The 14762-nt window shown below is 39.2% G+C and overlaps 1 protein-coding gene across 2 annotated transcripts in view; it reads right to left on the bottom strand.

Annotated features, from left to right (window-relative positions):
* Positions 1-14762, bottom strand: part of ctnna2 (catenin (cadherin-associated protein), alpha 2) — a 291364-nt gene that overhangs the window by 189920 nt on the left and 86682 nt on the right. For both annotated transcript variants that reach the window (XM_035659486.1, XM_035659487.1), the window contains exon 7: positions 14392-14595. In XM_035659486.1, the coding sequence (XP_035515379.1) occupies positions 14392-14595 (204 nt within the window). The remainder of the gene's footprint in view (positions 1-14391; positions 14596-14762) is intronic.

Below are 14762 nucleotides of genomic sequence, written 5' to 3'. Positions count from 1 at the left end.
AATCATTTTTCATGTCCATCCTTTCCTAGAGATAGAAATGTGAGTGCTTTTTTTGGCCTTTAAATAGAGTAATAAAGCTAACAAAAATCAATAACGCATTATAAAAGAACAGGCGAGAACTGGGTGTCTATAGAGTACATGATTTAACAGAACAACAATCTATTTCTTCAAAAGGTCAGTGAGCTATAAAACCTGCTCAAACTGCACAGCCCCCTCTCATTCTTCCCTGACACTATCGTCACTCATATTTTACCAATACTTCAGGGAATTATCACCCAGAAGCCATGAAAGAGCATTTTAGACCTTTTCTTCGTCTAAGTAATCACTTTATTAGTGGCACGAAGATGAGTCTGTGCTGTTATATGGATCCAAAGGGTGTAATGAAATTTGACTCTGCTGCAGAGTAATAATATAATAAAAAGCAGGGGGAGACAAAGAATCAATATGATACATGCTCCATTTGTTTGTCTGTTTCTCGATGAATGTAATGAAGTTATGCGATAACTTTAAATCGATTAGTAATCACTAAATCAAAATGAATTCCTCTAACTAAATAACCAAATCATGTTAAAGAAAATATGAAAAACATTTCATAAGTATTTGGATTCTAGCATCCATTAGTGAAGCAGTGTGAGGAAATTGTAAGGCTGGTGTCAGTGCAAGTGCCTTGAGGTTATCTGAGGTCAATATATATACACACACAACATTTTTAGCATGATTATAGTTTGATGTGTAATGCCACATTCCTCATTTATCATTTATTCAGTGCATTGTATTCCTTTCTTTGTATTTTCACCTTACTCATAGGTCATTTATTTTACCATACATTTCATCTTCAAGCTCACAAGTCATTCTCCTATACCTAAAATCTGTTGCAGCCTGCTCTTCTCTTATTCACTCATCTCTACACTCCTATAGTTCATTCAGTGGGTTACACAGAACCCAGTTGAGACCAGTATAATTGATCTGTGTTGTTGTGGTCCAGACAGTAATGATTGGGTGGTAGCTGCTAACATCACTTGAACAAGAACAGCGAACAAACACTGTTGGGTCAAGAGAGAGACAGAGATAGAAAAAGAGAGAGACACTCATGCTCTGTTGTAAGAATCCCTTCTAACCAGTTTCACTGTTTTGACTGGACCGTAAGAAAACTTCAAGAGAAAGTGGTAAAAATGATTGTAGAATTTGGAGGCATTTCAAGACTTAAAAGCTGACAGTAGAGCAGTCTGACGATGACGCAGTCGGCTTATTCGCAGAAGAGGGGGCAAAGCTTTGTATGTGAGCATTACTACATTTCACACAACATCAGAGCGAGGAGGGCTGAGAGTGAGGGTAAAGGGATGTGACAGAACACGCAAAAAGAGAGATAAGTCTAAAGGAAAGAGAGAACGATAGAAATCATGGCAAGAATAATGGAAGCTATGCAAAAAAAATAAAAAAAACATCTGCAAGGCCATATGCTAATTCATGTGCTTCCATACGAATTAGCTTTTCAGGACTCAGGGTCCGGAGTTCTTCCTGGTAAGTCCACAACCTACAAGAGGTTGATTAAACTTGTATTACCTTACAGGAGTAGGGTAAGGGAATACAAATTTAAAAAAAAACAGGGAAGAAAACACTTAAAAGTGAAAATGGGACACTGTCCCTATATTTGCCAAACTAAATTATTGTGGTTGATGATCTCCACGATTATTTAACTTACATTTAAGATTGCAGACAATAAGCTTCAATATTTCCATCTTGAAATAGATAAAATAGTATCAAAATAAGATACTCTTTGGATTTCAGATAAACATGGTTGAAAGGTCGGCCTTAACCATAAACACAAAAGTTTCCTGAAAAAAAACAGGAAGATGTCTGACCTGGCAAATGGAGCATGACTTTCTGATTTCATCAGTCGCGCTCACTAATACCAAAACGTTTGGCAGCATTAGCGAGGATTGCTAGTTATCGGATTATTGCTCACTGCTACATGTGGATACCCTGTACAACTAATTCCATTACCTTCAAAAACAGCTGTTGACAGATAGAGGGACATGCAGGTCTCAGCTTATGTAGGAAAAATGAGGAAGAGCTTGTTCTGCAACAGGACACCAGGAAAAGCAAACAAACACTCACATTCATTCATTCTACATAAGCCCACATTTGCACATACCGTATACATGCATTTGCACACACACACTGAGCAGGGCCCATCCAAAGGCACAAAGGTTACACATACACAGAGGCACACTTTTCCTGCAAATTATGGCTTGCATGCTTGATTTCCCAATGCATTTAGCCCCCTGCATCCATAACCCTAACATATGTAGCGGCTAATACAGTTAGAGCCTAGGTCTTTGCTTCCATGTCTGCTCACTTAATGATATTAGGGTTGATTCTATAGTTTGATCCAGCTATCAATGTCAATCATGTTAGCGCTACTGAAAGCAGCAAGCCCTTGAGGGGGATTGGCATTGGAGGGAGGGGGGAAGAGAGGAGAAGAGCTGGTAGCTTTCTAATGCAATATAACTGCCAGATCTGAGAGCTTTTTATTACATTAATATGTTCCTGGATAATTCTATCTCATCTCCTAATATTACTTAGCCTAAAAACCCAATTAAAGTCTCATTTATCTGATCACCTCAATCGGAGATGGTGACATAAGGGTGTTCAGACAGCCATGTGATGGTTGCTTGCTACCGCCTACAGAGGATTCTGTTTCTTCTCCAGCCACAGAGCAAATCATAATTGGAATTGAGAGTATGGCATGCAGTATTCTCTAGCTGATATTATAGCTACGGCTCACACAATTGGTAAGCACACAGACTAAACAAGAGACTCATCTTGGGGCTTGTTGTTATCAGATGCATGAGGAGGTGTTATGTAAATCACTTCATAGACTTTAGGGGATATAATAGACTATCTAATACAGTGTGAGGATCCAAACAATAATTGATGTAAGCTGGACATTATTAGACTTCACGATTAAGTCCAAATCACCTTTAGGTCATTGCAGATCTTGATTATCATAGCTTTGGGATTTCCATTTGGCAAGATTTTGACAAATCCTGCAAAATCATGCCAGATTCAATTGTTCTGATCAGTCCAAAAACAACTTTATCCAATACATATTGTGAGAGAGTTAAAGGGTTGATCCTTCCACCCTAAAAAAACAAACAACCAATATTTCTGCACAGGGGTTAACAGGAGGGGTGAGAAGCCCCTGCAATGTTTGCTCTGTGTGGTGAGGTACTTCTTTCTTAAAAACATATGTCTGTGCCCTAAAAAGTTGTATGCTTCCCTTCATTTTCCATTTTTTACTGAAACAAAAACACTAAAGGGACACTTAAACTGTCCCCTATGGTCAGCTCAAAGGCCCTTCTCGTCAGCCCAAGTGCCCTTACATTTAGCCCAATTGCCTCTCTGCACAGGCAAAAGGATCCCCTGACCAAGGCCCAAGAGGCCTGCTGTTCAGACTAGGTATCCTTCAGTAGCCTCTCTGGTCGGCCTAAGTGTCACTCAAATGTACATTTGGATGGCCCAGGTAAAACAAAACTGTACCTCTGGTAAGCCCAAGTATCCTTCTGGTTGGTCCAGTGCCCCTCCGGTAAAGTGCCAGTTTAGTATGACTTTATAGCAAAAACAAACCCTAAACTTTATACTAACCTAAACAGTTTGTATGCTCAAGGTGCCTCTTTTTTATTTTCATCCCTGCTCCTAAGAGAATAGGTGCACATCTCTGTTTCTGCCTCAGCATAGGTCTTACCAGAACTCATCAGACAGACCAGTGTTAACTGCCAATGCGTCAGTTATATTAAAAAACACTACTTCATTGATATCATTAGCATTGCTATTCAGTGTTTCCATCACTACAGAGATTAGTGGGTGGGCCACATGGTAATAATGACCAAGTACCACTAATCCCCATCAACAATCAGGCAACAGCATTTGCAGTGCTATCGATCAGAGCTGTAATTATGTCTGCTGCTGTAAAGGTGCCACACATGCAAAGGGAACAATTTCTGGCCTTTCTTTGGTAAATTATTGAAAGGTTTTTATTGTGAAGGCATTAAAGGGAAATACAGCTGCGGCTGGATCTCACTTTAATGCTAATCTTAATAAAGACTTTAGTAACAGTGCTATATCACTCTGTGAATAAAATATGGAAGAAATAGAAATTGAAATTGAAATATCAGAAAATCTGATTTAAATATTATGAGTGAAAAACAAAAGAAGATGCAGACACACTGACTTAGTTCAATTATGAGCTGCAGTCAACAGGGGCTTGTTGCAGTTTGGTCAAGCTGAAACCTCATCTATCATCAGGGTAAGTAACACATTTTACCCTCCCATTCCTGCTGAATGTAAAACTACTTGCGCCTCTCATGGTTGTTCCGGGTACAGCACTGCACACATATTCTGATGTAGATTTGACATACGTGGGGTACATGTTATGAAGACAAATTTAAAAGAAATGTGCTGTTTTTGACAGGTTTGTGTGCAAATTAATGCTAAAAGAAATGCCACAAACATGCATAATACTTGGTGGTGTGTAGAAGGGTTTCTGTATACAACTTGTCAAACTTTAAAGCTGATGGGCTGTAACACCATGTCAGTTCCTGCTCATGTCAGCTCATAACAGGAAGCTGAGGCTACTGTGGACATATCATTGTCAAAACCGAATGATAAGCATTGAAGGGTAACTAGATGTGCTGATTAAATTGAGGCAGATGTTTAACAAGTTGTCACAGTCTTGGTCATTATAATAAAGACATAATTTATTTTTCAATTAGTTTTACATGTTCATAAGAATGCATGGGCTGCATAACACTACTGAGTCAGCATTGCAAACATCCGTAACAGACAAATTGTGGACCTTAATGAAAGGTTTATGTCTTATGTAAAGCACTTTGAATTATTTTGTTGTGTTAGTGCTATACAAATAAACTTCCCTTGATCTGCCTTGCCTAAGGATTCTCAACAAATTTCTAAGAGCATGGATAATCAAAAAGAAAGAAATCAAACAGGAACTTGAAAAAAAGAAAAGAAAGAAAAGCACACAAATAAAAGCTAAACATCGGACTACATGACAGTAACATGGATAGTACATGATCAAGAGTTTTACTGAATTATTAAATTCAGTGTACTAGAACCAAACTTGATTTGTGTTTGTTAAGGATAGTACAGAGGTTGCTCATGGTCTGGAAAAAATTATTTGCCTTTGATAGATAAAATGCAACCCAATTTAACATAACAGGTTCCATAGCTGCTGTGAAGCTTATGTTCAGTTTTTGTTGAAGTCAGAGAGAAGTTGATTCAACTCAGAGGTAAGTCAGAGCTGTAGGTTGCAGCGTTTTTACATGGTTGAAAAGATGCTACAGTTATTTTGTTCATTGGTTTATTGACATTGAAAAAGCCAAAAGAATAATGGAATTCCACCTACATGTGTGGCCCTGTACATGGATGGGACTTGGGCTCAGAAAAGTTATATAATAAAAAAAGATCTTTTTAAAACCTTATGGGTCTTTTGGTGAATGTTTCACAGCAGGGAGCCAGGTAGCCTTGCTATCTCTGTAGAGGACATTCACTGTGGGTCAGTTACTTCAGCTGTATCCAACTCACTCTCAGGCTGAAGTGGTGGGAATAAAAGAGTCCTCCAAGTCTCCAGGGGGCCTTAAATCGACTTACAGTTTTTACCTGGGCCTTCTGGTCAGTCCCCTTCAGGGGCTATGTCTTTGAGTCAGCCTTCAATGGCTGAGAAAGCTAAGTTGTTCAAAGTGAGTGGTTTGTTGGTGCACAGTGGATTGCAGCTTGTCGTGTGGCGCATTAGATGTTGACAGATGGGAGGGAGGGCATGGGACGCTGTGGGGAACCAATGATTTATTGCTAGGCCTGGGACACTTAACAGGGTGTAAGTGCTGAGTCTAGAGGGACCATAATGTGTGGACAATTGGAAAAAAGAGAGGAATAAACAAAGGGAATGACTAAAAAAGGAGAGAGGAGCTACTGAAGATTCGATCACTAGTCATTAAAGGAAGATTTTGATTAACTCCGGCATTAAAACAGATCTTAAATAACTATTGTGTGGCAACAGTTGCTTAGTTTTAACAAGGAAATCGTGTGCTTCTCTTAGAATAATAAGGACACCTCAGGGGTCTATTACCATAGATGTCAAATGAAGGGGAACATACACATTATTACGAGGAATTTCATTCAATGTTATTTGTATGAAGGATAAAGAGAAAGCATGAGTATGAGAGAGAGAGCAATAAAGAAAGAGAAACACAGAAACACAGCAGGCGCCAAAGTAGTGGGCACACAGATTACGCCAGGCCAACATTATAGCTCTGGGTATTGGTGGGTTCTCTCCTGCACAAGTAGATCCTCACGGCACACATCTCTGCTGTGTGCTGTGTACTGCATATTGCTTATAACCCAAACCCTGCTGTGCCACTTTTAATAATACACTTTTTAATATGATTTGATACACTTAATTTATCTCCAGTAGCGATTGGTGTTTAGCTATCACTGTACATTTGTGTAATGTTACTTACTGTCAAAACTATGAATTATGGTGCGTGTCTTTAAACTTCAAATGAATTTAGTAACTCTCTTTTAGACTTTTATACTAAAGCTTTACGCCACTAGGTCACACACCACAAACTGATGTTGGTCAAACTGGACCATATTTTAAGGAGAAAATGCTTTCTGGTTTTCCCTCAGATATGCTCCGGCTGCTACGCCTCAAATTTATGTGATTTACAGAGTTTCCTGACAGATAGTAAAATAACTGAGGTGAAATGTTGCTGCTGTTACCTAGTTAGCTTAGCCGTAGTGCCCTGGACACCTGGGACTGGGTGCTCAGAACATCAGGGGAGTTGATGTTTACACTGGAGCTTTGGACTGCTGGGAGGAGGAAGTTGTCAGGCCTGAGATGGGGGGAAGCTGAAGGAGAATGACATAGCTAATGGTAGCAGCGAAGAGACCTAAAGGGACGATTGAGGAAGCTAAGAAAAGAAAAAGAGAGAGAAGCGCCAGGGTAAATCTCTGACTAGCTTTGAATCAGTGGCGAGAGCTTCGTGAAATAAAAGGGCTGCAGACAGATGGCGAGCTGGCCTTCTTGCTGTTGGATAACTAAGCAATATTACCTGGCTTGCTATGTCTTGCTATGTGTTGTTGCACTTGCTTGTTTGTTGAAAAGTTGTCAATTTGCTAGTTTTTGATCATAAGTAATACAATGATAACAAATGCACGCGTACAACTGTCCATATTTGTGACAGTGGTATTGCAACTTGGGGCACCAAATTGCAACAAATACCACATCTTACATAGGCTTGCTCTAAGTTTGATTTGTTATCACATTTGAATGTCCATTCATAGTGAGCATTCAGTTTAACAATGATATTTGTGTGTGGGCTAGCTAGCAAATACAGCAAAAGAAATAAGCCGACTCATTTCAACAGACCAATCATACTTCCTACGAGAATACTGTGAAGTGAAAAGTTATCTTATTTAAGAGAAAGTCAGGTGTTTGATTGTGTGGTATTTCTGCTATAAATGAATCTAATTTAACTTTACACTTACATATCTATTTAGTTACTATGTGGTTGTAGCACCATAAAAGAGTGGTTTGGAAAGAAACACAAGCCCAACAAGAAAAAGAATACATTCTGCACACGCTCGGTAAAATAAACTGAAAGAATGTGAGCGGGAAAGAAAAAACAGATTGAAACCAAAAATTTAAGTGAGCTTGTAACTGCACAGACATTTGAGTGGTGAGGAGGGGTTACGTGTTCCTTTTTTTAGGAGGAACAAGAGCCTCATCAGGGACATGGACATGGATTTTCTACATTCTAGGAAACTAAGAAGAACGACATGAAAAAGTAGGGTAAAAGGGCCATGTAATGAGCTGGCCAGGGTAGGTGAAGGAAAGAGAAAAAGTTAAAAGATGGAAAAGTGTCCCAGTTCCCTATAGTGTTCACCCTGAATCTGTTTACATCTGCCATCTACCTTTTCTGTCAGTGTAACTTGGTTTGTATTATTTATTGACATGCGCAATTAATTTATATAAGTTGAAAATGACCAAATTAAAATCATTGATTAACATTGTTTACACGTTTTGTGAATGTACACCGATCAGCCATAACATTATGTCCACTGACAGGTGAAGTGAATAACACGTGTGGTCTGATCCAACAGACGAGCTACTGTAGCTCAAACTGCTGAAAAAGTTTATGCTGTTTCTGATACAAAAGTGTCAAAACACACAGTGCATCATTGATGGGGCTGGCTTATCGGTGTACTGTATATTGGGTAACAATTGGGTATTGGGTAAATTGACAGATTTGAAATTGAAATGATTTTTATTATATTTATCACTTGACAATGAATGAGCCATGGATTGGAACTGTTACCCAATACCTACTCCCCGGTGACAGAACTTATCTGTGCCATCATTTTTGATGCCCCCCCCCATAACACACACACACACACAATTAGCCTTAGAAAACCCTGTCAAGGTAAATTCATCCTCCTTGCGTCTGTTACGGCCGTGCCCTTCAGCCAGCTTAGGGTGATGGACAGTGGAGCACATCAGAGGACCAAGGGGACGGAAGAAGTATTGATCAGGTCTGTTTTGTTCAGCTGTGCTCGTCAAATCTAGACTTTAGTGCCACTGAGATCATGTTGCACTGTAAACACAAGAATGATACTCAAAACAGTGGCAGGCTTGTTCTGTGTTTTGTGGTGGTGCCTTGGCAGTGTCAGGTTTGGTTACATATAAATTCTTTGTGTGGAAGCTTTTAGACAATGAGGAGAGACAGTGTGGGCAACTGCTGGCTCTGAGTGGTTTATCTTCCCAGACTGATGACTCTCATCTGAGACAAGATGGTCTCAGATGGAAAGAGGAGTTTTACACAGCCACAGGTCCTCATTCATTAAGTGTTAAATCTAAGTTTAAGTCTTAAATTTCCCAAAAATTAATAAAGGTTTTCAGGGGTTCATTAATAATTAAGTATTTATCTCTGAAAACTTTTTTACGCAACAACAGTAGGCGAAGTAAACCACCGCTCCATTGCCAAAATTCAGCATTGGTTCAATTCATCACTGAACACAGAGAGTCGCAGTAGATCCGTATTCGACTGTTGGAGAGAGGCTTTCACTGCTCTCAGGCTGTCCAAACAGCACTTATTTTTTTTTAGGTATAAAGTATAATGGCCTTTAGCCCAGGGGCTCACTATTGATCACTGCCCACACATCTCCTTCCCTGCACCTGTCAATGTTCAGCAGCTTTGTCTGCCCTCACTATGTCTCTCTTGTATACGTTCTACTAACACTCTCATTTTCACTTTTAAGACGATGGCAGGTGAAGAAAGGAGAAGATATGATGGTGTTGAGAGCACAATAATAATGCATTTTATTTATAGAGCGCTTTTCGTGGTACTCAAAGACACTTCACATAAGTTAAAATACATAACAAGCACATAGAAACACACACATTTTACAGTATGCGATCAGTCAGCCAAATTGTTGATGGAGCATTCTTCGCGGCAACTCCCAGAGGAGCTGTGTGAGCGAGAACGCCATCCGTCTCTCTCTAATGATCATCCTACCTCACAACCCCTGTTTAGTTTTATGTGCCACATCCAGCTAACAGTGAGATTAGTGCGCTTGCTATCACACTCCCTAAATCCTTCTCTCTGCTGCTCGCAGGGCTGCTGAGTTGCCCCCTTTCACCTGCCGTGGTTTTTGGCTATGGCTATATTCTGCCCAGGATCCCTTGACCCAAGCTGGTAATGCATTACTCCCCAGATCAATTGATAGATTGGCCCTGTCGGAGCTGCCGTAACTAAATCAGCTGCTCCTGATGATTCAGCACCAACCGGGGAGCCGGGCCTGCTGTCACCAATCACAGATCACCAGTAGCTGAGACAGGTATGGACATTCTCCTGTCACTTGAACCTAATTTATTGCCAGCTACCACATTGATTAACCTTGTGCTGTGGTTCAAGCTTCCTATAAAAATTTGTGTGTTGGGAGAGAAGGGGGGAGAGGGGCGACTGAATAAAGGAGGAGGAGAAAACATAAGGGCAAGTGGATGTTTGCATTGCTTCAGTAAACTTTGAACAAAAGGACTTTCACTGTGCAGCCAGGAGCAACTTGTGGCAGCTGGGGGTAATTATGTCTCTGAATGTTTCAGTGATAAACAATATTTTTAACTAATGCATTTCAGATTATGTGGGAAACGATTCATTGCAGCTGGAATCTACTTCACTGACCAAGAATAGTTAATTATCCCTAATCTATTAAGGTTTCTCAGTAGCCGTATTTGTAATTTTATAAATATGTGATATCAATATCTATATATAGACTATAGTTACCAGTATGGAATCAATAGTGTGCAAAACCACATTATTAAGATTACAATTAGAATTAGTAACTCACAACTGTGGGCACCTATCACAATGCCTACCAAACTTTATGAAAGACTTCAAACTGGTTGATTTCTTTCAGTCACTTTTAGGTTATGTGTAATATTTCATAAAGTGAGCCAAGGTCACAGTAACACATAAACTACAAAATACATTTGTGAGTCATCCCTGGAACAGACTGAGTAAGGCTAAAATCTCTCAGGTGAAGATTTCTTAAAATCTTAAGGAATACATGTAGATTTCTTAGAAGAGAAGGAAGGCATCATTATCTAAAACTGTACAACTTGGAGTAAAAAGTTATGTACATTACGTATAGTTATGTAAATAATACACTTTGTGAGCAGGGTTGGTAACGATATCCTCCATATTCATTCTCGGTTGTTGATTTACCCTCATTGGGATGCTGAACTGAGAAGTGGAAGCATTTTGTTCTTTGTGTCTCTGTGATTTACTCTCTGTTCTTTGCGAGGACAGCCAGGGGCTGTCAGCAATCTCCCAGCTGTAGCCTCTAAAACACAACTCATGGGCCTAATGAACCAAGGCACAATTACTTTAGCAAAAAGCTGCCTTGCCTTAAGAGGGGGAAAGGGCATCTGAGTGTTCATAAACATGCACATGATTTTAGTTTTTTTTTTTTTTTAAATAATTAAAAGGAAAGTAACTCTGTGAATCTAACAGCATTCTCTGAGCAAACACTGGCCATAATGTTTTTATTCTGAATGAAAGAATCATACATTTCATTCAGCAGTTTCGTCTTTTAATATTAACATTCTTCACTGCTTTTGCGGACTTATTCTACCAATTGTCCACAAAACGATCTGTATATGTCTCCTGTTGCACTGATGATATGATATATTATAATAACAATAGCAATAAACATAAAATAGTTTTACAAGTTAAGGAAAATGGAGAGAAGAATACAAAATTTTGTAGCACTTAAAACGGATTCACACAGATTTTTCCAAATCATTGTAAAAGCAGAGCATTGTGACATCTGTTCATCTATAAGTTGTGAGATTTGACAACTAGTGTGTAAAAACAACAACAACAAAAAACAAATATAGTAACAATTTATAATAAAATAAAGATAATATAATTAACAGAATATAATTTCCCGCAGCATTCACAGAAACAAACATCCATGCAAAGAGTAAAACTAATGCAATAGGTTTCACAGTTAATATTAAATTACAACCAGAGAGGATCTCTAATCTAATGAGGACCTTTATTTCGTAGCCCCCCCTCTGTTTCTACACTACTTCATGAGCACAGATGCCACAACAAATACACATTATTAGGTTTAAGAGGACTGAACAGGGCATTTTGCCAGCAGGAGAACTGATACTTCAGGAATCAATAGACAGCTGGCTTGCCAATTGCTCAATGGCTGCAAATGACACTTAATACATGCTGGATCGACCCTTAGTGCACAGTGTCAGCAGGTCGCACATGCAGGAAATCCAATGGATTATCATCAAGATTTAATTTTGATCACTGAACAAAAGTCAAAATATTTTAAATAATACAGGGTTAAATATTGTAGTTTACGTCAGGTTGTTTATAATGTTAACTTTATTTTTTAACATGTATTCTGGCTAAGCCTAGATTTTCACCATGGTGAATGAAAAGTATTCTTTTCTTTAAGAATAAATCCAGTCCTTTACAAGCACTCTGGTTCCCTCCTTGACACAGCAGCATGGTCCACTTCAGATCGCCAGCTCACTTATTAAATCCTGCAAGTTCTCATTTTAGGCCCAAGTAATGGCTTACAAAACTAACACTAAACAGCTGAAAAGAAAGGATGTGATAACAGGTTCTTAAGAGAACATATGAGAGGACTGTTAATCCTTTATTTACCACGAGCAGCATCCCTAAGGTATTAACACCTTCTGGGTTTCTTCCTCCACAGATGGCCATACTACTCTAGGCTACAATGTCCAATGTGTCCAGTTTTGTAGATTACATGGATATATTACAGTCATTTTGAACAAAGCCATAACTCACCAACAGTCAAAGCCCATTAGGGGTTATCTAAGAACTCAGGCTGGCCTAGTAAGTGCCCCACTGTGGAAGTTATAGGTATCTCTGCCTTTTCGGTGATCTATGGCTCTGTTTAGGGCACCTGACAGGTTGCCGTGTCGATTGTATCTCAATGTTAACTTTACATTACCAATTCCTTGCACAGGAAAGAATGGGTGTTAAGGTTTTAAGTCAATTTAGACTCATCTTTGACTAAAGTATCCTTATGTACCATATTATTGCAATCCTAGTATTTTTGTTGTTTTCGCCACCACTGCTTCTGTTGTTCTGTATTGTGAAAAAGCCAGCCCATTCAATAAGAAATAATTCCATCATCTTTAGTGTCATTCCTTTCAGTAAAGCGAGTTAAAGTCTTCACTTTTCAAATATTTCATATTTTGTAATGTATATATTCTGACCACGTTATTTATCAGGTGTGTGCACACCCTTGATATATGATGATGTATGGGTGTCACCAGAAATCATACTACGAGCACTCTGCCAACAGTTAGATGATGACTGGGCACAGTACAAATGGTAAGTGGGGGAAGGACGGGGTGCTTGTTTTTTTTTTTACTTAACCGCTGCCACATCAAATGTCTGCATCGCATCTCTGAAGATAAATGCAGGAATGAGTCAAACACTTAAAACACACTTGGTTTTAAGACTATAAAGGGAGATTAGATATTACGTTTTCATCATTTTGACATTGAAGGTTTCAGAAATAGTGCTCTGATTTAATAGCACAATCGCATTCCAGCACAAAGACACAAAGACGTTGTGTGTGCAAAGTCACTGACACTGTATCAAACTGCATTTACTATTTCCGCTTATTGTAGACAAAGCTCCAAGAGCTCACAACTTACTCTGCACAAAAGGGTCTGTTGAAGTAGAATATAAATTGGATGTGTGTGATGATTAATCATTGTCTCATAACCTTTAAACAGCTGTGCCAATCACAGTGGTGCATGAAGAAAATGGCACACCAAATGGAAGGGAAAAGTCAATACCAAGAACGAAAATACTGTTGCCCAGGAGGTTTAGAGCTGCAGAAATGTGACCTTACCCATACCCCCATATTGTATGTAGCCGAAGGCCTGTGATGTGCCTTTTAACATTTACATGTATGGAGGTACTGAATGTCCTCTCATGTCATGTTTTCAAAGTGTTTTGTGGAGATTTGTTTTATTCCTCACAATTATTGCATATCCAGTCATTTGTTTTTTAAGTGTTACATTTTGTCGGTTGCTTTTTGGTTGTTTTGCTAAAATCATTAATAATGTTGCATTTCCTGAAATGTGGCTATGTAAACACAAATCATCAGTGATTGTTGTATGTCATTCAGCATTATTTTGAAGTTGTGCATTTCAGTAAAGAAGTTACTTTGCATCTATGGGATCATAAAATTAGCACCAAAGCAATGTTGTGCTGAAAATAGACCTAGTCATTTTTTTTTTTCTCAGCATGTCAAAGAGATGATTTTTACCAACACCTTTCCTTCCACTGTCTCATCTCCTCCCACCCTTGCACCTGTCACACTCCTCTAAGAACAAAAATACCAAAGGGATTGGCAATGAGCAATTCAGGGTGAGGAACAGCCAACATGTTGGAACACTAGTGTTTGCACTGCCCATAAAAATAGAGCCTCATATGTCAAACAGAAGACATAATTTTGGTTGAGTATGGCTGAGATAGCCTAATGAGAAGACTTTTTAGCATGAGAGAAACTATATTATTTAATTGGAGAGAGGTGTTTAGTTTAGCATTTCAACAAAAATAACAAGTGATCAGAAAATCTGATGACAGCGAGGTGTTGTCAGGACTAAGCAGAAAGGTCAAAGGAGATCAGCAGCATGTGTCTTTTTCAATTATGTGAGCGTGTGTTCAATTAGTTGCAGAAATGAGCATGTGTGCACTTACATTTAGCTAATGAGCATCAAATTATCAGAAGGAAACTCACGTTGTTCATGTACTCGCTCAGCAAGTCTTGAAGGGCCTGTCGAACGGCGTTGCACTCAGCCACGATGCGTTCACGGCGGTCGTCACGTGTGCACGAAGAGTCAGCCATTAGTGCGGCACCACTGATGATGCTCTCCAAACGCTCCTCCAGAGAGGGCCGGAAACGAGCCTCGCTGAATGTGAGAGGGTCCAGGATGATCTTGTTCTGTAGGGAAAAAAGACAAGTAGAAGGTCAGGGCAGTAATATAAACCTATAGGGCTGAAGCGTGACCAATGGAGGGTCAAACTGAGAAACCGGATCTTGAAATAAGATTTAATCGTAGGCTTTGATAAATATCTGCATCGTGTGACAGCAGCGTTTGCCTGTAGGGA

This window comes from Morone saxatilis, unplaced genomic scaffold (genome assembly GCF_004916995.1).
Source record: "Morone saxatilis isolate NCDOM2014 unplaced genomic scaffold, NCSU_SB_2.0 Contig17, whole genome shotgun sequence".
Classification (NCBI taxonomy): domain Eukaryota; kingdom Metazoa; phylum Chordata; class Actinopteri; family Moronidae; genus Morone; species Morone saxatilis.
The sequence above is the reverse complement of the archived record's forward strand: the minus strand, read 5'-3'. Positions and strand labels throughout refer to the sequence as shown.